This window comes from Phasianus colchicus, chromosome 29, assembly GCF_987193195.1.
Source record: "Phasianus colchicus chromosome 29, bPhaCol1.hap1.1, whole genome shotgun sequence".
Classification (NCBI taxonomy): domain Eukaryota; kingdom Metazoa; phylum Chordata; class Aves; order Galliformes; family Phasianidae; genus Phasianus; species Phasianus colchicus.
The window spans coordinates 4,134,919-4,158,730 of record NC_143464.1 but is presented as its reverse complement, the minus strand read 5'-3'; the positions used below and the strand labels follow the sequence as shown (position 1 = coordinate 4,158,730).

The following is a 23,812-nucleotide window of genomic DNA, read 5'->3' as shown; positions in this document are numbered from 1 at the left end:
AAAGGAAAGGATGAGGAAAGGAGAATGAAGAGGAATGAGGAAGATGATGAGCAGAAAGAGGAGGGGAGGGGAGGGGAGGGGAGGGGAGGGGAGGGGAGGGGAGGGGAGGGGAGGGGAGGGGAGGGGAGGGGAGGGGAGGGGAGGGGAGGGGAGGGGAGGGGAAGGGAGGGGAGGGGAGGGGAGGGGAGGGGAGGGGAGGGGAGGGGAGGGGAGGGGAGGGGAGGGGAGGGGAGGGGAGGGGAGGGGAGGGGAGGGGAGGGGAGGGGAGGGGAGGGGAGGGGAGGGGAGGGGAGGGGAGGGGAGGGGAGGGGAGGGGAGGGGAGGGGAGGGGAGGGGAGGGGAGGGGAGGGGAGGGGAGGGGAGAGGAGAGGAGAGGAGAGGAGAGGAGAGGAGAGGAGAGGAGAGGAGAGGAGAGGAGAGGAGAGGAGAGGAGAGGAGAGGAGAGGAGAGGAGAGGAGAGGAGAGGAGAGGAGAGGAGAGGAGAGGAGAGGAGAGGAGAGGAGAGGAGAGGAGAGGAGAGGAGAGGAGAGGAGAGGAGAGGAGAGGAGAGGAGAGGAGAGGAGAGAAGGCTGTGGGGTGAATGGGGGAAGAAGAGGAGGAAGAGAGGAAGCAATGCAGGAGGAGACAGGAGGAGGAAGAAGAGGAGGGGGAGGAAGAAGAGGAGGAGGAAGATGAAGAGGAGGAAAACTACAGAGGATGAAAGAAAAGAGGGGGATGAAGAGGAGGAGGAGTAAGGAAAACAATGGCGAAAAAGAGAAGGAAGATGAGGATGAAGGGAAGCGGAAGAGAAAGATACAAAGATGAGGATGAGGAGAAGGAGGAAGATGAAGAGGAAGAAGAGGAGGATGATAAACAGGAGGAGGAAAAGCAAGAAAAGGAAGGAGGAAGAGGAGAGGGAAGAAGAGGATGAAGATGAAGTGAGGGAGAAAGAAGAGGAGGAAGGGGAAAATGAGAAAGAGGATGAAGAGGAGGAGGAGTAAGAGAAGGAATAAGGAGGATGAAGAGGAAGGGGAAAACAATAAACAGGAAGAGGAGGAAGAATAAAGAAAATAAACAGGAAGAAGAGAAGGAAGAGGGAATTAAGGATGAAGGAGAGGAGGAAGGAGAATGAGGGGGAATTAAGAAGGATGAGAGGGAGGAGGAAAAGGATGAAGGGCATGAGGAAGATGAAAAGGAATTAAGGATGAAGGGGAAGAGGAAGATGATGCGGGGGAATTAAGGAGGATGAAGGAGAGAAGAAGAAGAGGAGAACTGAGGAAGGTGAAGGGAAGGAGAAAGAAGATGAAGGGGAGAAGAAAGATGATGAAGGAGAGGAGGAAGACGATGGAGGGCGTTAAGAAGGATGAAGGAGAGGAGGAGGAAAAGGATGAAGGAGAAGACGAAGGAGAATGAAGGGGAATTAAGGATGAAGAGGAGGAGGAAGAGGATGGAGGGGAATTAAAAAGGATGAAAAGGAGGAGGAAGATGATGGAGGGCGTTAAGAAGGATGAAGGAGAGGAGGAAGTAAGGTGGAGGGTATTAAGGAGGATGAATGGGAGGCAGATGAAGATGAAGGGGAGGAGGAAGAGGATGAAGGGGAGGAAGAGGATGAAAGGGAGGAGGAAGGAGGGTGGATGGAATTAAGAAGGATGAAGAGGAGGAAGACAATGGAGGGAATTAAGGAGGATGAAGGAGAGGAGGAAGGAGGGTGGTGGGAATTAAGGAGCATGAAGGAGAGGAGGAAGAGGATGAAGGGGAGGAGGAAGAGGATGAAGGGGAGGAGGAAGAGGATGAAGGGGAGGAGGAAGAGGATGAAGGGGAGGAGGAAGAGGATGAAGGGGAGGAGGAAGAGGATGAAGGGGAGGAGGAAGAGGATGAAGGGGAGGAGGAAGAGGATGAAGGGGAGGAGGAAGAGGATGAAGGGGAGGAGGAAGAGGATGAAGGGGAGGAGGAAGGAGGGTGGAGACGGGAGAAACCACAGCGCAAACAGCACGGGGACGACAGGCGGCACTGAAGGGAGAGGAGGAAGAAGGCGGCGAGGAGGAGGAGGAGGAGGAGGAGGAGGAGGAGGAGGAGGAGGAGGTGAGGCCGAAGGGCCGTGCTAACCGTGTCCGCCTGCTGCTGCCTCCGGGCCCTCTGGCCCTCACGTACCATTTGTATGATGGCGTCGGCCTCGGCCTCCAGCTGCCGGACGGCCGCCTGGATGCTGCCAGCCGCCCCGAGGCCCCCGGCACCTGCGGACAGCCGTCAGCACCCCAAAAACCCCAACACGCCTCCAAGGCGTGGGGGGGGGATGGGGGGGGGTCCCCGAGACCCCCGACCTCCCCCGGGGCCTTACCCAGACGCCCGGCTTGCTTGGCCTTCTTGTGTGCCCGGCGCGTGTCGTCGCGGAGCTGGATGATGACCTGCAGCACCCGCAGGAAGAAGCGCTGCGTGGAGGTCTTGGAGGTCAGCACCGACATGGAGGGCAGCTGCAGCTCCCGTCCGCCCAGGGCACGCTTCTGGGATGCCACGATCACAACGCTCTCGGCCGTGTCGAAGCTGGGGGGGGGGACGGGGAGGTGGGTCAGCAGGGGGCATCGGGGGGAAAGGAGACGGGTGGGAGGTGTTGGGAGGGAGAAGTGTGGGGTCAGGAGGGAAAAGAAGGGGTCAGAAGGGACCAGAGTTAACAGGAGGGAAAAGAGGGGGGTCAGAAGGGATCAGAGTTAACAGGAGGGAAAAGAGGGGGTCAGGTGGGAAAAGAGTGGGGTCAGAAGGGACCAGAGTTATTGGGGAGGAAAAGAGGGGGGTCAGAAGGGATCAGAGTTAGCAGGAGGGAAAAGAGGGGGTCAGGATGGGAAGAGTGGGGTCAGTAGGGACCAGAGATAACAGGAGAGAAAAGAGGGGGTCAGGTGGGAAAAGAGTGGGGTCAGAAGGGACCAGAGTTAATGGGAGGGAGAAGCGTGGGGTCAGGTGGGAAAAGAGTGGGGTCAGAAGGGATCAGAGTTAATGGGAGAGAAAAGAGGGGGTCAGGTGGGAAAAGAGTGGGGTCAGAAGGGACCAGAGTTATTGGGGAGGAAAAGAGGGGGGTCAGAAGGGATCAGAGTTATTGGGAGGGAAAAGTGTGGGGTCAGGAGGGAAAAGAGTGGGGTCAGTAGGGATCAGAGTTAATGGGAGGGAAAAGAGGGGGTCAGGTGGGAAAAGAGTGGGGTCAGTAGGGACCAGAGTTATTGGGGAGGAAAAGAGTGGGGTCAGAAGGGACCAGAGTTATTGGGGAGGAAAAGAGGGGGGTCAGAAGGGATCAGAGTTATTGGGAGGGAAAAGTGTGGGGTCAGGAGGGAAAAGAGTGGGGTCAGTAGGGATCAGAGTTAATGGGAGGGAAAAGAGGGGGTCAGGTGGGAAAAGAGTGGGGTCAGTAGGGATCAGAGTTATTGGGAAAGGAAAAGACCAGTGTTGGAGTTATTGGGAGAGAAAAGAGTGGGGTCATTAGGGACCAGAGTTATTGGGAGAGATAAGAGTGGGGTCAGTAGGGATCAGAGTTATTGGGAGAGAAAAGAGGGGGGTCAGCAGGGACCAGAGTTATTGGGAAAGGAAAAGAGTGGGGTCAGCAGGGACCAGAGTTATTGGGAGGGAAAAGAGTGGGGTCAGGATGGGAAAGAGTGGGGTTAGTAAGGACCAGAGTTATTGGGAAAGGAAAACAGCGGGGTCATTAGGGACCAGAGTTAATGGGATGGAAAAGAGTGGGGTCAGGGGGGAACCGAGCGGGACCAGAGTTGCTGGGAGAGAAAAGAGTGGGGTGTGTGAGCAGGGACCACACGTGGACCCTCGGGGCCGCTCACCGGCTCTGCATCTTGCCCTTGAGCTTGGCGCTGGGGGGCTGCTCGTCGGGGACCCCCTCTGGGGACGGCGCTTCGCTCTGCGCCCTGCGCTGCTGCTCCAGGTTGTACTCGCGGAGCTCGGCCAGCAGCGTGCCTGCGGGGGGGTGGGGGTGACGTCAGGGCCGACAGGAGGGGGTCGGGGGGTCGGAGGTGAGGTTTGGGTTTTTGGGGGGGGGGTGACCCACCGATCTGGCGGCACAGGGTGGCCCCCAGCTGCCGGGCGCCGCTGAGCAGCAGCCGCAGGACGGTGTCGCGGGTGCCGGGGTCACCCCTGGAGAGCTGCAGGAGGACGTTGGCGGCGTCCTCCAGTCCTTCCTCTGAGCACGAGTGGGATGTCAGCACCTGGGGGGGCAGGGAGGGGGAGACGGGGGATGGAGGGGGGGGTTTGGGGTGGTTTTATCCCTCAACGCGCCTCCACGGACAGCGAGGGGATGGGGGGTGTAGAGGATGGGGGGATTTGGGGTGGTTTTTCCCCCCACAACCGACCCCAATGGACAGCTGGAGGATAGCGAGGGGACGGGGGTGATGTATGGGATGGGGGGGTTTTGGAGTGATAGCCCCCAAAATTCATCACCACAGACAACTGGGGGATAGTGAGGGGACGTGGGTGATGTATGGGATGGGGGGTTTGGGGTAATTTTTCCCCAAACTGACCCTTACAGCCAACTGAGAAACAGTGAGGGAATGGGGGCGATGTATGGGATGGGAGATTTTGGGGGGCTTTCCCCCAAAACTGACTCCCACGGGCAGCTGGGGGACAGCAAAGGAACGTGGCTGATGTAGAGGATGGGGAGTCTGGGGGGATTTGGGGGTGACGTACCCCAAAACTGACCCTACAGATAACAGAAATAGTGAGGTGATGCAGAGAATGAGGGGCCTTGGGGGTCATTTCCCCCAGACTCACCTCCACTGACAGCTGCAGCTGGCTCTCGGTCAGCCCCGTGGCGGCCATGCGGGGGTCTGCGCTGCTCTCACCCCCCTTGGCTGGGGGGGACTTGGAGCTCTTGGGGGTTGCTGGGGATGGGGGTCACGGTGCCATCAGTGGGGCTCACGGCCACCTCCATTCCTGTCCCCACGTCCTCGTTCCATCCCTTGTCATCTTGTCCCCCACCCCATCTATGTCCCCACCCCCTGTTCCATCCCCGCCATCCCCACAACCCTGACCCCATATCCCCGTCCTCCATTCCCCCATTTCCTCAACCCCATGGCTGCCCTTCCCCATCATCCCCACACCCCCAGCCCTATTTCCAAGTCCCTGGCCCTGTTCCCAACACCGTGTCCCCATCCTTGTCCCTGTGTCCCTGTCCCCATTCCTGTAACCATCCTTGTACTCCCCATCCTCATCCTCACCCCATCGACCCCATGCCCCTGTGACCACACCCCTATATCCCAGTATTCCCATGTCCCCCCATATCCCAGTATCCCCATGTCCCCACATCCCTAAAATCCCATATCTCTGTACCTCCATGTCCCACCTCCCCTTATTCCCACATCCCCGTATCCCCATTACTGTACCCCCATGTCCCCATCCCCCTGTACACATCTCTGTACCCCCACTCTCCTGTACCCCCAGGTCCCCTTATTCCCATATCACCCCATCCCTATAGCCCCCATCCCCCTGTACCCCCATCTCTGTACCTCCACATCCCTGTACCCCATGTCCCCGTCCTCCTGTACCCCATCTCTATACTCCCCCATCCCTGTACCCATCTCCATCTCCCAACATCCCCACATCCCTGTACCCCCCATCCCCCTCTACCCATCCCCCTATCTCTGTACCCCCACATCCCTGTACCCTATCCCCCTCTACCCCCAGATCCCCTTATTCCCATGTACCCCCATCTCTGTACCCCCTGTATCCCCATGTCCCCATCCCCCTGTACCCCCTCTGTACCCCCCATCCCTTTATCTCCATCCCTGTACCCGCATCCCCCTGTACCCCCACCTCTGTACCCCCACATCCCTGTACCCATCTCCACCTCCTGACATCCCCGCATCCACGCACCCCCATCCCCTTCTCTACCCCACACCCCCATCCCCCTGTTCCCCCATCTCCATACATCCCCCATCCCTGCACCCCATCCCCCTCCACCCCCAGGTCCCCTTTTTCCCATGTCCCCATCCCTATACCCCAATCAATCCCCCTGTACCCCCACGCCCCCATCCCCCTGCACCCCCATCTCTGTCCCCCCACATCCCTCTACCCCACCTCTGTACCCCCCATCCCCCTGCACCCCCATCTGTCTCCCCACATCCCTCTACCCCACCTCCATATCCCCCATCCCCCTGCACCCCCATCTCTGTCCCCCCACATCCCTCTACCCCACCTCCATATCCCCCATCCCCCTGCACCCCCATCTCTGTCCCCCCACATCCCTCTACCCCACCTCCGTACCCCCCATCCCCCTGCACCCCCCATCTCTGTCTCCCCACATCCCTCTACCCCACCTCCATATCCCCCATCCCCCTGCACCCCCATCTCTGTCCCCCCACATCCCTCTACCCCACCTCTGTATCCCCCATCCCCCTGCACCCCCATCTGTCCCCCCACATCCCTCTACCCCACCTCCATATCCCCCATCCCCCTGCACCCCCATCTCTGTACCCTCACCCCCAACGTCCCCCCAACGTCCCCCCCAGCCCCCAAAATCCCCCCACCCCCCCAGCGCTCACCCCCAGCCACAGCGCTCCCAGCACCCGTGGCTGCCGCTCCTCCTGCAGCCGCTCCTCCTGCAGCCGTGGGGCTGTGAGCCGCCGCTCCTCCTGCCCCCGCCGCGCCGCCGCTGCCCACCCCGCTCCCGGTGGGGGTCGCCGCCCCCCCCTCGGCCCCTTTCCCCCCCTCCGGGAGCGCGATGGAGATGAGGGACAGCAGCCTCAGCAGCTTCTCGGTCAGCAGCGCGCTGCGTCGGATGACGCCGTGGGACAGCATGTTCATCAGCTGCCCCAGGGGGGACGCCTCCAGCCCCGACCCCCCCACCTCCCCGTCGGGACCCCCGCCCCCCGGCCCCGCTTTGGCCGAGCCCTTCCCCTTCCTGCTGACGTTCATGTTGTCCAGCTTCACCAGCAGGTCCCAGAAGTCGGTGCTCAGCCCCATGGCGGGGGCGGCGGGGGCGGGGGGGTTGGGGGTGGGGGTGGTCGGGGCGGGGGGTGGGGGGCAGGGGCTGCCGCCGCCGCCACCACCACCACCTCCCCCCGGTTTGGGTGCTCCGCTGCGGTCGCTGGTGGTGGGGTCGGGTGCGGGGTCACGGGCGCGCTGCTGGGTGAAGTGGCTGGGGAACACCTGGAAGGGGGGGGGAGTGAAAAAAATGGGGGAAAAGGGGAGAAAACAGAAGAAAAAAAGAGGTGTTTCAGGGGGAGAAATGATGCTCTGCGCTCCCCCCCCCCCTTCACAGGTTATGGGGCCGTGTTCCAAAGCAGCCTTCAAGCAACTCCAGGGATGGTGAGGAAACCCTTGGAGACCCTCAGCATTGCCCCAGAGCCCCTCCCAGTGGGGTCCAGACCCCAAAACCCAATAGGGAGCCCCCAAAGCCCCCCAGGACATGCCCCAGAGCCCTTAAGATGCCTCAGAGACCCCCCAAAACCCCTAAGGTCTAAAGGGGAGCCCCTAAAGCCCCCCAGGACACGACCCAGAGCCCCTAAGATGCTCCAGTTCCTCTCAAAGCCACTCAAGACCTGATGGGGACCCCCCAGAGCCACCCAAAGACATGCACCAGAGATCCCCAATAGGCTCCAGAGCCTCCCAAAGCCCCCCAGGACCTGATGAAGAGCCCCCAAAGCCCCCCAGGATGTGCTCCAGAACGTCCTAATATGCTCCAGTTCCTCTCAAAGCCACTCAAGACCTGATGGGACCCCCCAAAGCCCCCCAGGACATGCTCCAGAGCCCCCTAAGATGCTCCAGTGCCTCCCAAAGCCCCCTAGGACCTGATGGGACCCCCCAAAACTCCCCAGGACATGTCCCAGAGCCCCCTAAGATGCTCTAGTGCTTCCCAAAGCCCCCCAGGACCCGATGGGGACCCCCAAAGCCCCCCCAGGACGTGCCCCAGAGCCCCCCCAGCCCACCTTGGCCAGCTGGATGAGCGTGTCGAGCACGTGCCGGCAGACGACGGGAGCCGCCTGCGGGTGGATGTGGACGGCGGAGCCGGCGGCGGCGGCGTGTTTCTCGGTGTGTTTCCTGCCGGGAGCCCTCTGGATCTGAAAGATGTTGGTCCGGCAGCCCAACGCCGCGTCCATGGACACGGAGAGCCACGAGAGCTGCCCGGAGCTGCGCGCTTCCACGCGGTGCATCAAATCCAACGCCCGCGGGGCTTCGTTCGGGGTCGGGGCGGAGCCGCGGGGCGCGGGGCGGCGCTGCGGCCGCTCGTCGGGGGTCTGCGGGGTCGCCGCCCCTCGGGGGGCTTCGAGGCACAGCTCGCTCTCGCTGCTCCTCTGCAGGATGGAGAGGAGGCTGCGCACCACCCAGCCCCGCGTGGGAGCGTGGTAGCACAGGTTGCGCAGCACGCGGTGCAGCCGGCTGGTGTTCAGCTTGGGCTCGTCCACGAACAGCAGCACCAGGAGGCACGAGAGAGCCTCGTGGTCCAGCAGCAGGCGGCCGCGCAGGCGAAGCAGGCTGTCCACGCTGCTCCCCGACGGCCTGAGAGGGGTGGGAATGGGTTTCGTGGGGGGCCCAAGGATGCGCCGGGGCTGGCTCCCATCCCATCCATCACCCATGTCCCTTCAATGGCCATGGAGGGGAGTTCTGGGGGGGAAGTCACCCCCAAACCCTCAATCCCATCCATCACCCGTGTCCCCTCACTGGCCATGGAGGGGAGTTCTGGGGAAAATCACCCCTAAACCCTCAATCCCATCCATCACCCATATCCTCTCATGTCTGTTGAAGGAAGTTTTGGAGGAAATCACCCCCAAACCCTCAATCCCATCCATCACCCACATCCCCTCAATGTCCATGGAGGGGAGTTTTAGAGGAAATCACCCCCAAACCCTCAATCCCATCCATCACCCATATCCCCTCACTGTCCATGGAAGGGAGTTTTGGAGGAAATCACCCCCAAACCCTCAATCCCATCCATCACCCGTGTCCCCTCACAGGCCATGGAGGGAAGTTTTTGGAGAAATCACCCCCAAAATCCCCCAAACTGCCCCAGCCCCATATCCCCTCACTGTCTGTGGAAGGATATTTTGGAGGAAATCACCCCCAAAACCCCCCAAAACCTTCAATCCCATCCATCACCCACATCCCCTCAATGTCCATGGAGGGGAGTTTTAGAGGAAATCACCCCCAAACCCTCAATCCCATTCATCACCTGTGTCCCTTCAATGTCAATGGAGAAAAAAAAAACCCAAAAGCTTGTAGGGTCCCCCAGAACCTCATGGAGTTCCCTAAAAGATCCCAAAGAGGCATGTGGGGATCCTCCCCCCCAAAAAAAACCTCCAGACCCCACATCCATACCGGCTGTGGCCACCACTGCCCCCCATGTGGAAGGTTCCACCTCGCTGCACTGCCAGCCGGGTGTACTGCACCCCGCGGTTCCCACTGAGCCGGCTGGTGAAGGCTGGGGGGGAAACAGGGGGTCAGTGGGGTCTGGGGGGGTGGGGATGGGGAATGGGGTTGGTGGGGTGAAGGTTGTGGGGTAAAGAAGGGGGTCAGTGGGGTTGGGGGGGCTGGGGGGTGTGGGGATGGGAAATGGGAGTTGGTGGGGTGAAGGTTGTGGGGGAAAGAAGGGGGTCAGGGGGGTCTGGGGGGGTGGGGATGGGGAATGGGGTTGGTGGGGTGAAGGTTGGGGGGGAAAGAAGGGGGTCAGGGGGGTCTGGGGATGGGGGGTCAGTAGGAGTTGGTGGGGTGAAGGTTGTGGGGGAAAGAAGGGGGTCAATGGGGTCTGGGGGGTGTGGGGATGGGGAATGGGGGTTGGTGGGGTGAAGGTTATGGGAGGAATGGGGTCAGTGGGGGTCTGGGGGGGTGGGGATGGGGAATGGGGTTGGTGGGGTGAAGGTTATGGGGGAAAGAAGGGGGTCAGTGGGGTCTGGGGATGGGGGGTCAGTAGGAGTTGGTGGGGTGAAGGTTATGGGGGAAAGAAGGGGGTCAGGGGGGTCTTGGGGTGTGGGGACGGGGAATGGGTGTTGGTGAGTGAGGGCTGGGGGGGAAACGGGGGGTCAGTGGGGTCTGGGGGGGTGGGGATTGGGAATGGGGTTGGTGGGGTGAAGGTTGGGGGGGAAAGAAGGGGGTCAGTGGGGGGCTGGGGGGCTGGGGATAGGGGGTCAGTAGGAGTTGGTTGGGGGGAAAGAAGGGGGTCAGTGGGGTCTGGGAGTGTGGGGATGGGGAATGGGGTTGGTGGGGTGAAGGTTGTGAGGGAAAGAAGGGGGTCAGTGGGGTCTTGGGGTGTGGGGATGGGGAATGGGGGGGGGCAGTAAGAGTTGGTGGGGTGAAGGTTGTGGGAAGAATGGGGTCAGTGGGGTCTGGGGGGGTGGGGATGGGGCATGGGGGACAGTGGGGTGAACGGGGAAAAGCCAATGGGAGAAATCAACTGGGAAAAGGCAATGGAGAAAGGCAGTGGGGAGGAGTAAGGGGGGGAAGTCAGTGATGGGGAGAGAAGTCAATGGGGAGGGGAGAAGTCAATGGGGAGGAGAAGTCAGTGATGGGGGTGAGAAGTCAATGGGGGGGAGAAGTAGTAAATGGGGGGGAGAAGTCAAATGAGGGGAGAAGTGAGTGATGGGGGGGAGAAGTGAGTGATGGGGGGGAGAAGTGAGTGATGGGGGGGAGAAGTGAGTGATGGGGGAGAAGTCAGTGATGGGGGGGAGAAGTCAGTGATGGGGGGGAGAAGTCAGTGATGGGGGGGGAGAAGTCAGTGATGGGGGAGAAGTCAGTGATGGGGGGGAGAAGTCAGTGATGGGGGAGAAGTCAGTGATGGGGGAGAAGTCAGTGATGGGGGGGAGAAGTCAGTGATGGGGGGGGAGAAGTCAGTGATGGGGGGGGAGAAGTCAGTGATGGGGGAGAAGTCAGTGATGGGGGGGGAGAAGTCAGTGATGGGGGAGAGAAGTCAGTGATGGGGGGGAGAAGTCAGTGATGGGGGGGAGAAGTCAGTGATGGGGGGGAGAAGTCAGTGATGGGGGGGAGAAGTCAGTGATGGGGGGGAGAAGTCAGTGATGGGGGAGAAGTCAGTGATGGGGGGGAGAAGTCAGTGATGGGGGGGGAGAAGTCAGTGATGGGGGGGGAGAAGTCAGTGATGGGGGAGAAGTCAGTGATGGGGGGGAGAAGTCAGTGATGGGGGAGAAGTCAGTGATGGGGGAGAGAAGTCAGTGATGGGGGAGAGAAGTCAGTGATGGGGGAGAGAAGTCAGTGATGGGGGAGAGAAGTCAGTGATGGGGGAGAAGTCAGTGATGGGGGGGAGAAGTCAGTGATGGGGGAGAAGTCAGTGATGGGGGAGAGAAGTCAGTGATGGGGGAGAGAAGTCAGTGATGGGGGAGAGAAGTCAGTGATGGGGGAGAGAAGTCAGTGATGGGGGGGAGAAGTCAGTGATGGGGGGGAGAAGTCAGTGATGGGGGGGAGAAGTCAGTGATGGGGGGGAGAAGTCAGTGATGGGGGAGAAGTCAGTGATGGGGGGGAAGTCAGTGATGGGGGGGAGAAGTCAGTGAACCAACGGGGGGGAGAAGTCAAAGGGAAACTTACTGAGAAGGGATGGAGGACGTGAGGGATGGGGGATAAGGGACAAAGGGAAGACGGAGAGGAGCGGGAGGCGGCGCGCGGAGGGGACACGGCGGCTTCTCACCGGGGCTGCGGAGGATGGCAGAGAGCGCGGAGGTGCTGGAGTGACCGAAGAGCCTCTCGTGCATCAGCTGCCTCTGCCTGGCCTCCTGCTCCCGGCGCAGCGCCTGCGCCTCGGCGGCGATGTCGGGCGGCATGACGGCCAGCACGCTGTCCTCCATGTCCTCCAGCACCGAGCGCCGCAGCTCCGACGGCAGCGTCTGGATGAAGGTCACCGGGTCCATCGGAGCATCCGAGCTGGTGGCCTGGGCCAGCTCCCGGCGCTGCTGCTCCGCTCGCTGCTGCGCCAGCACCTGGGGGGGGCAGAGGGGGGGGGTTGGAAGTTGCCCCCGGTCGTTTTATCGGGACGCTGCTGCCTCTGATCAAGCAGGTTTTGTTTGCGATGGCAACGCTGGGCCTCCTGCAACAGGGGAGCGCCCAGAAAGCAGCCTTCCACCTTTTTATGTCCTACTGATCGATGCTTTTCTCTTTCTCTCTTAGATCCTCGCTGGCTGACTACCTTAGGGTCACAATCTTCTCTGGCTCTCCAATATCCTGGGGGGCTTTGGAAGGAACTGGAGCATCTTAGGGGGCTCTAGAGCACGTCCTGGGGGGCTTTGGGGGGTCCCTATCAGTTCTTGAGGGGCTTTAGGAGGCACTGCAGCATCTTAGGGGGCTCTAGAGCACGTCCTGAGGGGCTTTGGGGGGTCCCTATCAGTTCTTGAGGGGCTTTAGGAGGCACTGCAGCATCTTAGGGGGCTCTGGAGCACGTCCTGGGTGGTTTTGGGGGCTCCACATCAGATCTTGAGGGGCTTTGGAGGCTCTGGAGTATCTTAGGGGTCTCTGGGGCATGTCCTGGGGGGCTTTGGGGCTCCCCATCAGGTCTTGAGGGGCTTTGGGAGGAACTGGATCATCTTAGGGGGCTCTGGAGCACGTCCTGCGGGGCTTTGGGGGATCCCCATCAGGTCTTGGGGACCCCTCACTCATAGACTGCACACACCCTTAGGCCACACCCCCTCATCTCAGACCCCGCCCCCTCCAGCTTAGGCCCCGCCCTCTCAGCCCGCACACCCATTTCAGACCCCGCCCACACCCACCCTTAGGCTCCGCCCACCAACCTCAGACTCCACCCACATCCACTTTAAGCCCCGCCCTGCCCCCTTATCAGACTGTGGCCACTGCTGACTCCGCCCACATTCTCACATAGGCCACACCCACAGCCAGTAGCCCCGCCCACCCACAGCCTTAGGCCCCGCCCCCATGTCTGCACCCCACCACTGACCACCACCACATTCCCGCAAGGCCCCGCCCACTCCACCCAGACCACGCCCACAAAACATTTGCCCCACCCCTTCCCTCCATCAAGCCCCACCCCTTCATCTCAGGCCCCGCCCCCTCCACCTCTGACCCCGCCCACCCTCCTCAGATCCCAATCCACCTCCACTTTAAGCCCCACCCCCTCCACTTCAGACCCCGCCCACAAGCAATAGCCCCGCCCCCTCCCCCAGGCCCCGCCCCCACGCACCTCCTCCTGTATGGCTGGGGGCAGCGCTGCCAGGAACTCGGGGCTGACCTCGGTGAGGCCGGGGGTGGCCACCACGGGGGGGGCGGGGCTGGGGGCTGGGGGGGTGCGGGCGGGGGGCCGGATGCCCAGCTGGTTCTGCAGCACCTCCCGGCGGATGTCCTCGGGCAGCGCCGCCAGGAACGACGGGTCCACGCCCTCGGGGAGGCTGATCCCTAAAATTTGGGGGGGGGGGGGAGAGGGGATCTTTTGAGGACATCCCCACCCCCCCTATGGAGATCCCCCCTCTATGGAGACCCCCCCAGAGACTCCCCCAGGGGATGGGAGGGAGACATACCCATGGGGACATGGGGTGGGGGGCTATGGGGACTGAGAAGGGAGAAAGGAATGGGGGGCGGATAAATGGGGACACCCCCAAGGCTAGGGGATGGGGGGCCACATGTCTATGGGGACACAGTGGGGGGACATGGAGGGATGGGGGGGGGGTCCATGGGGACACCCCCAGGACTTAAGGATTGGGTTGGGGGGCTTCAAGGAGTTGGGGGGGGGTTATGGTGGTACCTGGTGGGACGTGGGGAGGACAGTGGGAGGGATGTGGGGACCTCCCTGGGGGAAATGGAGACCCCTCTGTGGGGCACGGGGACACCGCCAGGGACTGGGGATGGGGGGGTCATATGTTCATGGTGGTATCTACTGTGACGTGGGGACATGGACCTCCCTGGGGACCTCCTTGGGGACATAGGGACCTGGGGATGTCCTTGGGGACATGGGACTTGAGGACATGGGGACGTCCTTGGGGACATGGACCTCCTTGGGGACATAAGGACGTCCTTGGGGACACAAGGACCTCCTTGGGGACATGGGGACTTGAGGACAAGGAACTCCTTGGGGACATGAGGACATCCCCGGGGACATGGATCTCCTTGGGAACATAGGGACTGGGGGATGTGGACCCTCCTGGGGACACTGGGACCTCCTTGGGGACATGCGGATCTCCTTAGGGACGCTGGGACTTAAGGACATGGACCTCCTTGGGGACATCCTTGGGGACACAGGGACCTGAGGATGCCCTCAGAGACATGAGAACTTGAGGACATGGACCTCCTTGGGGACATGAGGACATCCTTGGGGACATGGACCTTTTTGGGGACCTCCTTTGGGGACACGGGGACTTGGGGACAAGGACCTCCTTGGGGACATGAGAACATCATCGGGGACATGGACCACTGTGGGAACATAGGGACTGGGGGTTGTGGACCTCCATGGGGACACTGGGACCTCCTTGGGGACATCCTTGGGGACATGGACCTCCTTGGGAACACAGGGACCGGGGGATGTGGACCCTCCTGGGGACATTGGGACCTCCTTGGGGACATCCTTGGGGACATCAACCTCCTTGGGGACATCTTTGAGGACATGGACCTCTTTGGGGACATTGGGATCTCCTTGGGGATACAGGGAGTGGGGGATGTGGACCCTCCTGAGGACACTGGGATCCCCTTGGGGACATTGGCACCTCCTTGGGGACATCCTTGGGGACATGGACCTCCTTGGGAACACAGGGACCGGGGGATGTGGACCCTCCTGGGGACATTGGGACCTCCTTGGGGACACGAGGGCTTGAGGACATGGACCTCTTTGGGGACATAGGGACCTCCTTGGGGACATCCTTGGCGACACTGGGACCTCCTTGGGGACACGGACCTCCTTGGGGACACAGGGAGTGGGGGATGTGGACCCTCCTGGGGACATTGGGACCTCCTTGGGGACATCCTTGGGGACATAAACCTCCTTGGGGACATCAACCTCCTTGGGGACACGAGGGCTTGAGGACATGGACCTCCTTGGGGACATAGGGACCTCCCTTGGGGTCATAGGGACTGGGGGACGTGGACCTCCCTGGGGACATGTGGGTACAGGTGGGGACATTTGGGGACATTTGGGGACGCTGACCGGCGAGGGGGTCCTCCTCCTCGGAGCTGGTGGAGGGCAGCGGTTCCTCCAGGATCCCCCGTGAGTCGGAGCCCGACATGGCTGCGGCCGAATCCCTCGTGGAGGGGCTCTCGGAGGACGAGGCGGGGGGCGAGCTGGGAGGGGGGGGGTCCCAAAAACATCGGGGTCAGCCCAAAGTGTGTGTGTGTGGGGGGGGGGGGGGGTCACCCCCAAAATCTTGGGGGAGGGGGCTGTAAAGTTTGGGTGTTCTTCCATAGAGACGGGGGCACGATAAAGCGGTGCGGACACAACGGGGGGCACCTCAAAATTTGGGCTCTCCCCTAAAATTGGGGTTTTCCCCCCCCCTTCCCCCAAATGTGTGCAACCTGCCCCCCCTCCCCCCAAAAAAATGTGGGTGTCCCACCATCAAATTAATGGGGGGGGGGGAAGAGGGTGAATGGGACACAACGGGGACTGTGGTGAGATGGAGAGGGACGATGTGCAACACTGGGGCACCCCAACATTTGGGTCAGTCCCAAAATTGGGGCGTCCTGCCCCAAAATATGAGTCCCCCCCCCCCACCTCAAACTGGGGAATCCCCCCCGAGTCGTGTCAACAGGGTGTCAAATTTGGGGTTTTTCCCCCTCCATCATGTTTACGGGGCTCTTCTGAGGTCTCAAATTGGGGTTACCCCCGCTTTCCCAAATGTTTACGGGTCCATATGGGGTCACAAATGTAAGTTGTGTCCCCCCCCCCCCCCAAAAAAAAAGATTTTATGGGGCCCCTACGGGGGTCTCAAATTCAGGGTCTCCCCAACCCATCACGCTTATGGGGTCCCTCTGGGAGTCTCACCTGTCGTCAGTGGGGTGGGCAGCATCGGGGGGTCCTGGTGGGGCTGGAGGGGGTCCCTGAGGGGTTCCGGGGGGGCCCTGTGGGGCCGCAGACCCCCCCTCAGCCCCCTCCTCTGGTGGCCCCGAGCCCAGGCTGGATGTGTCCATGGGGGACCCCTCCAGGGCGCTGCTCACCGCCGTCAGCGCATCCGAATCCTCCGCGCGCTCCGGGGACAGCGAGGCTGGGGGGGGGAGACCCTAAATGGAGGCTAAATCCCATAAATAGGTGCCAAAGAGCCCCAAATCCACCTTAACGGCACCAAAAGGATCCTCGAGGCCCCCAGAACAGTCCTAAAAGTCACCCGAATTGATCCTAAAAGAGCCTGACGTCGATCTTAGCATCCCTCCGTCAATCCTAAAGCCCCAAAAGAGATCCTAAAGCCCCCGCGTTGATATTAAAGACCCCAAAACTGATCCTAAAGCCCCTCCAAATTCACCCTAAAGCCCCCACGTTGATATTAAAGACCCCAAAACTGATCCTAAAGCCCCTGCAAATTAACCCTAAAGCCCCCGCGTTGATAGTAAAGATCCCAAAATTGATCCTAAAGACCCCCCAAATCAACCCAAAAGCCCACAATCAATCTTAACCCCCCCCCAACCAATAAGACCCCAAAATCAATCCTAAAGGACCCCAAAATTAACCTAGGAATCCCCAAATCGACCTTGGTCCCCCCCCAAATCAACCCTAAAGACCTCAAATTGATCCTAAAGACTCCGAAATCGATCCTCAAAGCCCCAAAATCGATCCTGAAGACCCCAAATCAATGTTGACCACTCCAAAAACAATCCTAAAGACCCTCAGATTGATCCTAAAGGCCCCAAATTGACCCTAAGTCCCCTCCAAATCGATCCTAATGACCCCAAATTGATCCTAATCCCGTCCAAAATGGATCCTAAATCCCCCATAATCAATCCTGAAGACTTCAAATCGATCCTAACAGCCCCAAATCGATTCTAAAAACCCCCAAATTGATCCTAAATCACCCCAAAACCAATCCTAACCTCCCCCAAATTGGCACTAACAACCCAAAACTGACCCTAACCCTCCCCAGATCAACCCAAACACCCCCCAAATTGACCCTGAAGACCCAAACTGATCCCAACCCCCTCAAAATCCATCCTAAAGACCCCAAAAAGGACCCAGAAGACCCCGGAATTGATCCTAACCCCCTCCCCAAATCAATCTGACCCCCTCCAAAATCGATCAAGAACCCCAAAAAGACCCTAAAGACCCCAAAATCGACCCGACTCCCCCCCTCAAATTGATCCTAATGACCCCAAATTGATCCTAATCCCATCCAAAACGGATCCTAAACCCCCCATAATCAATCCTGAAGACTTCAAATCGATCCTAACAGCCCCAAATCGATCCTAAAAAACCCCAAATTGATCCTAAACCACCCCTAAATCAATCCTAACCTCCCCCAAATCGACACTAAAGACCCCAAACTGATCCTAACTCCTTCAAAATCCCTCCTAAAGACCCCAAAAAGGACCCAGAAGCCCGGAATTGATCCTAACCCCCTCCCCAAATCAATCTGACCCCCTCCAAAATCGATCAAGAACCCCAAAAAGACCCTAAAGACCCCAAAATCGACCCGACTCCCCCCCTCAAATCGATCCTAATGACCCCAAATTGATCCTAATCCCATCCAAAACGGATCCTAAACCCCACATAATCAATCCTAAAGACCTCAAACCAATCCTAACCTCCCCCAAATCGATCCTTAAGACTCCAAATTGATCCTGAATCACCCCAAAATCAATCCTAACCCCTCCCAAATCGACACTAAAGACCCAAAACTGACCCTAACCCTCCCCAAATCAATCTGAACAGCTCCCAGATCGACCCTAAAGACCCCAAACTGATCCCAACCCCCTCAAAATCCCTCCTAAAGACCCCAAAAAGGACCCAGAAGACCCCGGAATTGATCCTAACCCCCTCCCCAAATCAATCTGACCCCCTCCAAAATCGATCAAGAACCCCAAAAAGACCCTAAAGACCCCAAAATCGACCCGACTCCCCCCCTCAAATTGATCCTAATGACCCCAAATTGATCCTAATCCCATCCAAAACGGATCCTAAACCCCCCATAATCAATCCTGAAGACTTCAAATCGATCCTAACAGCCCCAAATCGATCCTAAAAAACCCCAAATTGATCCTAAACCACCCCTAAATCAATCCTAACCTCCCCCAAATCGACACTAAAGACCCCAAACTGATCCTAACTCCTTCAAAATCCCTCCTAAAGACCCCAAAAAGGACCCAGAAGCCCGGAATTGATCCTAACCCCCTCCCCAAATCAATCTGACCCCCTCCAAAATCGATCAAGAACCCCAAAAAGACCCTAAAGACCCCAAAATCGACCCGACTCCCCCCCTCAAATCGATCCTAATGACCCCAAATTGATCCTAATCCCATCCAAAACGGATCCTAAACCCCACATAATCAATCCTAAAGACCTCAAACCAATCCTAACCTCCCCCAAATCGATCCTTAAGACTCCAAATTGATCCTAAATCACCCCAAAATCAATCCTAACCCCTCCCAAATCGACACTAAAGACCCAAAACTGACCCTAACCCTCCCCAAATCAATCTGAACAGCTCCCAGATCGACCCTAAAGACCCCAAACTGATCCCAACCCCCTCAAAATCCCTCCTAAAGACCCCAAAAAGGACCCAGAAGCCCGGAATTGATCCTAACCCCCTCCCCAAATCAATCTGACCCCCTCCAAAATCGATCAAGAACCCCAAAAAGACCCTAAAGACCCCAAAATTGACCCGACTCCCCCCCTCAAATCGATCCTAAAGACCTCAAATCGACCCTATTCCCCCCCCCCCCAACTCACTGATGGTGGGAGCAGGCGACAGCTCCATCTGCGTGGCCTCAGCCTCCTGGGGGGGCCGTCCTGGTCCCCCCTCCTCGTGCTCGGGGGGCGGTGGGGGGCGGCCGGGGGCTTCGGGGGGGGGCTGTGGGGCGGTGGGTGCGGGCTCCAGCATCACCAGCGTGCGGTGGGGGGGGGGCTCCCCTGTTGTCTCTGGGTTTTGGGGAGGGGAAGGGGGCAGAGATTAAAAATCAGAAGGTGTGTGTGGGGGGGGGAGGGGGGGGGGGTCAGCAGCACCTCTGGGTGCCCCCCCCAGCCCATAAACCCAAATAACCTGCAGCCAGGGGTTCCCGTGGGGGAAAGTAGTCGGCTGCATCGTTACCTCGAGTGTGGGGCCCCATCCCGGCCCCCCAACAATACAACCGACTACCTCACCCCCCCGGGGCCACACCAAGACCCCCCCATGGGAATGGCCCCCACCCCAAACCCGGCCCTGAAACCCTAGAGGGTGAGGGAAGAAAGGATCCACACATGGGCTGAAATCCTACAGATTGGTAGGAGACCCCCCCCCCACCCCAAAAATCCCAACTATAGGGAAAAAGATGGGACCCCAACCCTAAGATCCCATATATAGGGAAAAAAGATGGGACCCCAACCCTAAGATCCCATATATAGGGAAAAAAGATGGGACCCCAACCCTAATACCCCATGTATACGGAAAAAACAGAGGGACCCCCACCCTAAAATCCCATCCATTGGGAAAAAAGAGAGGGATCCCCACCCTAAAATCCCATCTAGAGGGAGAAAAGATGGGACCCCAATCCTAATACCCCATGTATAGAGAAAAAACAGAGGGATCCCCACCCTAAAATCCCATATATAGGGAAAAAAGATGGGACCCCCACCCTAATACCCCATGTATACGGAAAAAACAGAGGGATCCCCACCCTAAAATCCCATCCATTGGGAAAAAAGAGAGGGACCCCCACCCTAAAATCCCATATAGAGGGAAAAAATATGGGACCCCACCCTAAAATCCCATCTATAGGGAGAAAAGATGGGACCCCAATCCTAATACCCCATGTATAGGGAAAAAACAGAGGGACCCCCACCCTAAAATCCCATCCATTGGGAAAAAAGTGAGGGATCCCCACCCTAAAATCCCATCTATAGGGAAAAAAGATGGGACCCCACCCTAAAATCCCATATATAGGAAAAAAGATGGGACCCCAATCCTAAAATCCCATCCATAGGGAAAAAAAGAGGGGGAATCCCCACCCTAAAATCCCATATACAAGGAGAAAAAGAGGGATCCCCACCCTAAAATCCCATCCACAGGGAAAAAAGAGAGACCCTACCCTAAAATCCCATCTATAGGAAGAAAAAAGATGGGACCCCCCCCCTAAAATCCCATCTATAGGAAGAAAAAAGATGGGAGCCCCCCCTAAAATCCCATCTATAGGGAGAAAAGAAGGTACCCCCATCTCCAAAGTCCCATATATAGGTGAAAACAGAGGGACCCCCACCCAAAAATCCCATCTATAGGGAAAAAAGAGGGGAACCCCCACCCTAAAATCCTATATAAGGACAAACCACAGGGACCCCCCCACCCTAAAATCCTACATATGGACAAACTAACAGAACCCCCCACCCCCAAATCCTAAATATAACAACAAATAGTGCTTCCTCCTCCTCCTCCCCCCCCAAAATCATCCCCAACCCCAACACCTCCCCCCCAGAACGTCCTCACCTTCACCTGCAGGCGCCACAGGACCCCCTGTAGGACCCCCATGTATTTTTTTTTTGGGGGGGGGGTCCATCGATGCCATCTGCACCCCACAGGGAAGACAGTAGACTGTATAGTTATCTCCGAGCCGGGCGTGTGAGCCCCCAACTATACAATCTACTACCTCACCCCGGGGGGCACCGGGTCTGGTTGTATATTTTGGGGGGGGGAGGGGACATAACAGATAGGGGGGGGTTCGGGGAGGGGGACATTTGGGGACACTCACCTGCCTGGGGGGCGTCAGTGCTGCCGTTGGGGGCTTTGGGGGCTGCGGTGCCCTATGGGGAGAACGGAGCGTTGGTTGGGGGGGATGCTGTAGGGGGGGTTTATAGGGTCGTCCCCCCCCCCAGACCCACCTGCGCCCCCGGCTCTGCCCCCTCCTTGTCCTCCTGTCCCCTCTCGGAGCCCTTGGCCTCTTCCTCGGCCGCCTGGCGCCGTCGCTTCTCGCGCCTCTCGTCCAACTCCTCGTCCCGCAGAGCCTCCAGGCGGGCCAGGATGGGCACCTTCACCACTGCGGGGGGGGGACGGGGGGCGTTTAGGGACACGGGGGGGCGTTTGGGGGCAGTGGGGAGCATTTGGGGACGCTGGGAGGGCTGCTAAGCCTTGTACTGCTATGGGGCGGTGGTGCTGGGGATGGGGTGGAAGTATGTAGGGGCACATATGGGGTGCTGGGGGGGGGTATATGGGGGGCTGGGGGGTGTGGGGACACCTAAGGGACATTTGGGGACACTTAGGGGAGCTGCCATCCCCTGTATTGCAATGGGGCGGTGGTGCTGGGGTTAGGGGGGCACTTGGGGGGGGGGGTTGGGGTGGAAGTATGTGGAGCTGGGGGGCACATATGGGGTGCTGAGGGGGTATATGGGGGGTTGGGGGGTGTGGGGACACCTAAGGGACATCTGGGGACACCTAGGGGACACAGGAGGAGCTGCCACCCCCTGTACTGCAATGGGGCGGTGGTGGTGGTGGTGCTGGGGATGGGGGGACACTTGGGGGGGGATTGGGGTGGAAATATGTGGAGCTGGGGGGCACATATGAGGTACTGGGGGGGACATATGGGGGGGTTGGGAGGTGTGGGGGCACCTAAGGGACATTTGGGGACACTTAGGGGACACAGGAGGAGCTGCCACCCCCTGTATTGCAATGGGGCGGTGGTGGTGCTGGGGTTGGGGGGGGAAATTTGGGGCACTGATGGGACGCGTGGGGCACTGGGGAGGGAGGGGGAAATATAGGGGGTTGAGGGGTATGGGGACACCTCGGGGACATTTGGGGACACGAGGGGACACCTGGGGAGCTGCCACCCTCTGTATTGCAATGGGGGCAGCGTTGATGGTGCTGCGGTTAGGGGGGCATATGGGGCATTGGGGGGGCATATAGGGCACTGGGGGGTATGGCGGGAGGGGGGGGACATATGGGGACCCCTGGGGGGGGGACACGGTGGGGACAGAGCCCCTCACCCGAGACGCAGTCGTGCATGCTCTCAGCATCCAACACTTTGCACTCCTCCGTCCACCGCGTCAGCGCCGTGGGGATGGAGGACAGCGTGCCTGCAGGGGGCGGGGCGTCGGAGGGGGGGGCGTGGTCAGCACGGAGCCACGCCCCCGCGGAAAACCACGCCCCCTGTTAAGCCACGCCCCCCAGGCCGGTTTCATCCTTAAGCCCTCAATGCCGCAACTCAGCGAGGCCACGCCCCTCACCCTCTAGCCACGCCCCCTGCTCCATGGCCACGCCCACTGCTCTATGGCCACGCCCCTCACCATCTAGCCACGCCCCCTGCTCCATGGCCACACCCCTGCTCTATGGCGACGCCCCTCAACATCTAGCCATGCCCCCTGCTACATGGCCACGCCCCTAACATTCTAGCATCGCCCCCACCCCATTCATTCTTCTGCTCACTTTTCCCTCCTAATCCCACCACCCAACTCTGGCCACGCCCACTGACCACACCCTTCGTGATCACGCCCCCATGACTATGGCCACGCCCCTTACATTCTGGCCACGCCCCCCACGCCCCTCTCCCATAGCTTTGCATTCCCATAAGGACTAACTCATCTCCTGACCCCACCCCTCCACTCTGGCCACGCCCACTGACCACACCCACTGTAGCCACGCCCCCTGCATTCTGACCACGCCCCATAGGTCATGGCCATGCCCCCTTTCTCTCTCCTATAGCCCTGCGTAGACCATAAGGGCTGACGCTTCCCCTGCTGACCCCACCCCTCCACTTCGGCCACGCCCACCGACCACACCCATCATGACCACGCCCTCTGGACCATGGCCACGCCCCCTTCTCTCTCCTATAGCCCTGCACCTCCCACAGGTGCTGACCCCTCCCCTTCCTGACCCCACCCCCTCGCTGTCCACACCCACTGACCACACCCCTCAAGACCACGCCCCCATACTCTGGCCACGCCCCTTACCCTCTAGCCCCACCTCCATCCCATTCATTCATTCTTCTGACCTTCATTTCCCACTTCCCAACCCATCCCTCCCCTTAACCCCTCCCCCTCCTCCTGACTCCTCCCCATCCCATTGACCCCCCCCCACCTCCTGACCCCACCCCTCCCGACCCCTCCCCCCCCCACCCCCTGCGTCCCCTCCCCCACTCGCCTGCCTGGCTGCCCGTAGGTCCCTGCTCATGGAAGAAGTCATCCAGCAGCTCATCGTCGGAGCGGGCGATGATGTGCACGTCCTCGTTGCCCACCAGCAGGCGGGCCCGGCCCCGGCTCTGCAGCGGCAGGCTGCTGCTCAGCTGCAGGATGTCGGCTGCCGCCGATGGGCCCAGCAGCCTGCGGGGACACGGGGACAATGTGGGGACGGTGAGGGGGTGGGGGGGGAGTCACACAGGGGGGGCGGGGGGATGCTGGGGATGGGAGGGGGCGTAGGGAGGAGGAGGGAGCGAGGGGGAGGGGCGCAGGGGGATACGTGTTGGGACGTGGGGACACGTGTTGGGACACACTGGGACGTGGGGACACACATTGGGACGTGGGGACACGTGTTGGGACATTTGGACACATGTTGGGACACACTGGGACATGGGGACACACGTTGGAACATGGGACACGTGTTGGGTCATAGGGACACATGTTGGGACGCACTGGGACATAGGGACATGTGCTGGGACATTTGGACACATCTTGGGACATGGGGACACATGTTGGGACATAATGGGACGTGGGGACACGTGTTGGGACGTGGGGACATGTGTTGGGACATTTGGACATGTGTTGAGACATTTGGACACATGTTGGGACATACTGGGACATGGGGACACACGATGGGAC

At 59.8% G+C, this 23,812-nt stretch overlaps 1 protein-coding gene across 1 annotated transcript in view; it reads right to left on the bottom strand.

Annotated features, from left to right (window-relative positions):
- The window catches only part of HUWE1 (HECT, UBA and WWE domain containing E3 ubiquitin protein ligase 1), a 99,452-nt gene that overhangs the window by 10,732 nt on the left and 64,908 nt on the right, over positions 1 to 23,812 (bottom strand). Inside the window, exons 57-74 of the mRNA XM_090126479.1 lie at positions 23,139 to 23,317; positions 21,986 to 22,075; positions 20,888 to 21,042; positions 20,758 to 20,809; positions 18,770 to 18,958; positions 15,878 to 16,097; positions 15,047 to 15,180; positions 13,097 to 13,308; positions 11,597 to 11,885; positions 9,283 to 9,385; positions 7,896 to 8,466; positions 6,979 to 7,116; positions 6,510 to 6,945; positions 4,741 to 4,850; positions 4,022 to 4,178; positions 3,798 to 3,930; positions 2,318 to 2,520; positions 2,086 to 2,213 (exon numbers count right to left, since the gene is read on the bottom strand). Of these exons, the coding sequence (XP_089982605.1) occupies positions 2,086 to 2,213; positions 2,318 to 2,520; positions 3,798 to 3,930; positions 4,022 to 4,178; positions 4,741 to 4,850; positions 6,510 to 6,945; positions 6,979 to 7,116; positions 7,896 to 8,466; positions 9,283 to 9,385; positions 11,597 to 11,885; positions 13,097 to 13,308; positions 15,047 to 15,180; positions 15,878 to 16,097; positions 18,770 to 18,958; positions 20,758 to 20,809; positions 20,888 to 21,042; positions 21,986 to 22,075; positions 23,139 to 23,317 (3,499 nt within the window). The remainder of the gene's footprint in view (positions 1 to 2,085; positions 2,214 to 2,317; positions 2,521 to 3,797; positions 3,931 to 4,021; positions 4,179 to 4,740; positions 4,851 to 6,509; positions 6,946 to 6,978; positions 7,117 to 7,895; positions 8,467 to 9,282; positions 9,386 to 11,596; positions 11,886 to 13,096; positions 13,309 to 15,046; positions 15,181 to 15,877; positions 16,098 to 18,769; positions 18,959 to 20,757; positions 20,810 to 20,887; positions 21,043 to 21,985; positions 22,076 to 23,138; positions 23,318 to 23,812) is intronic.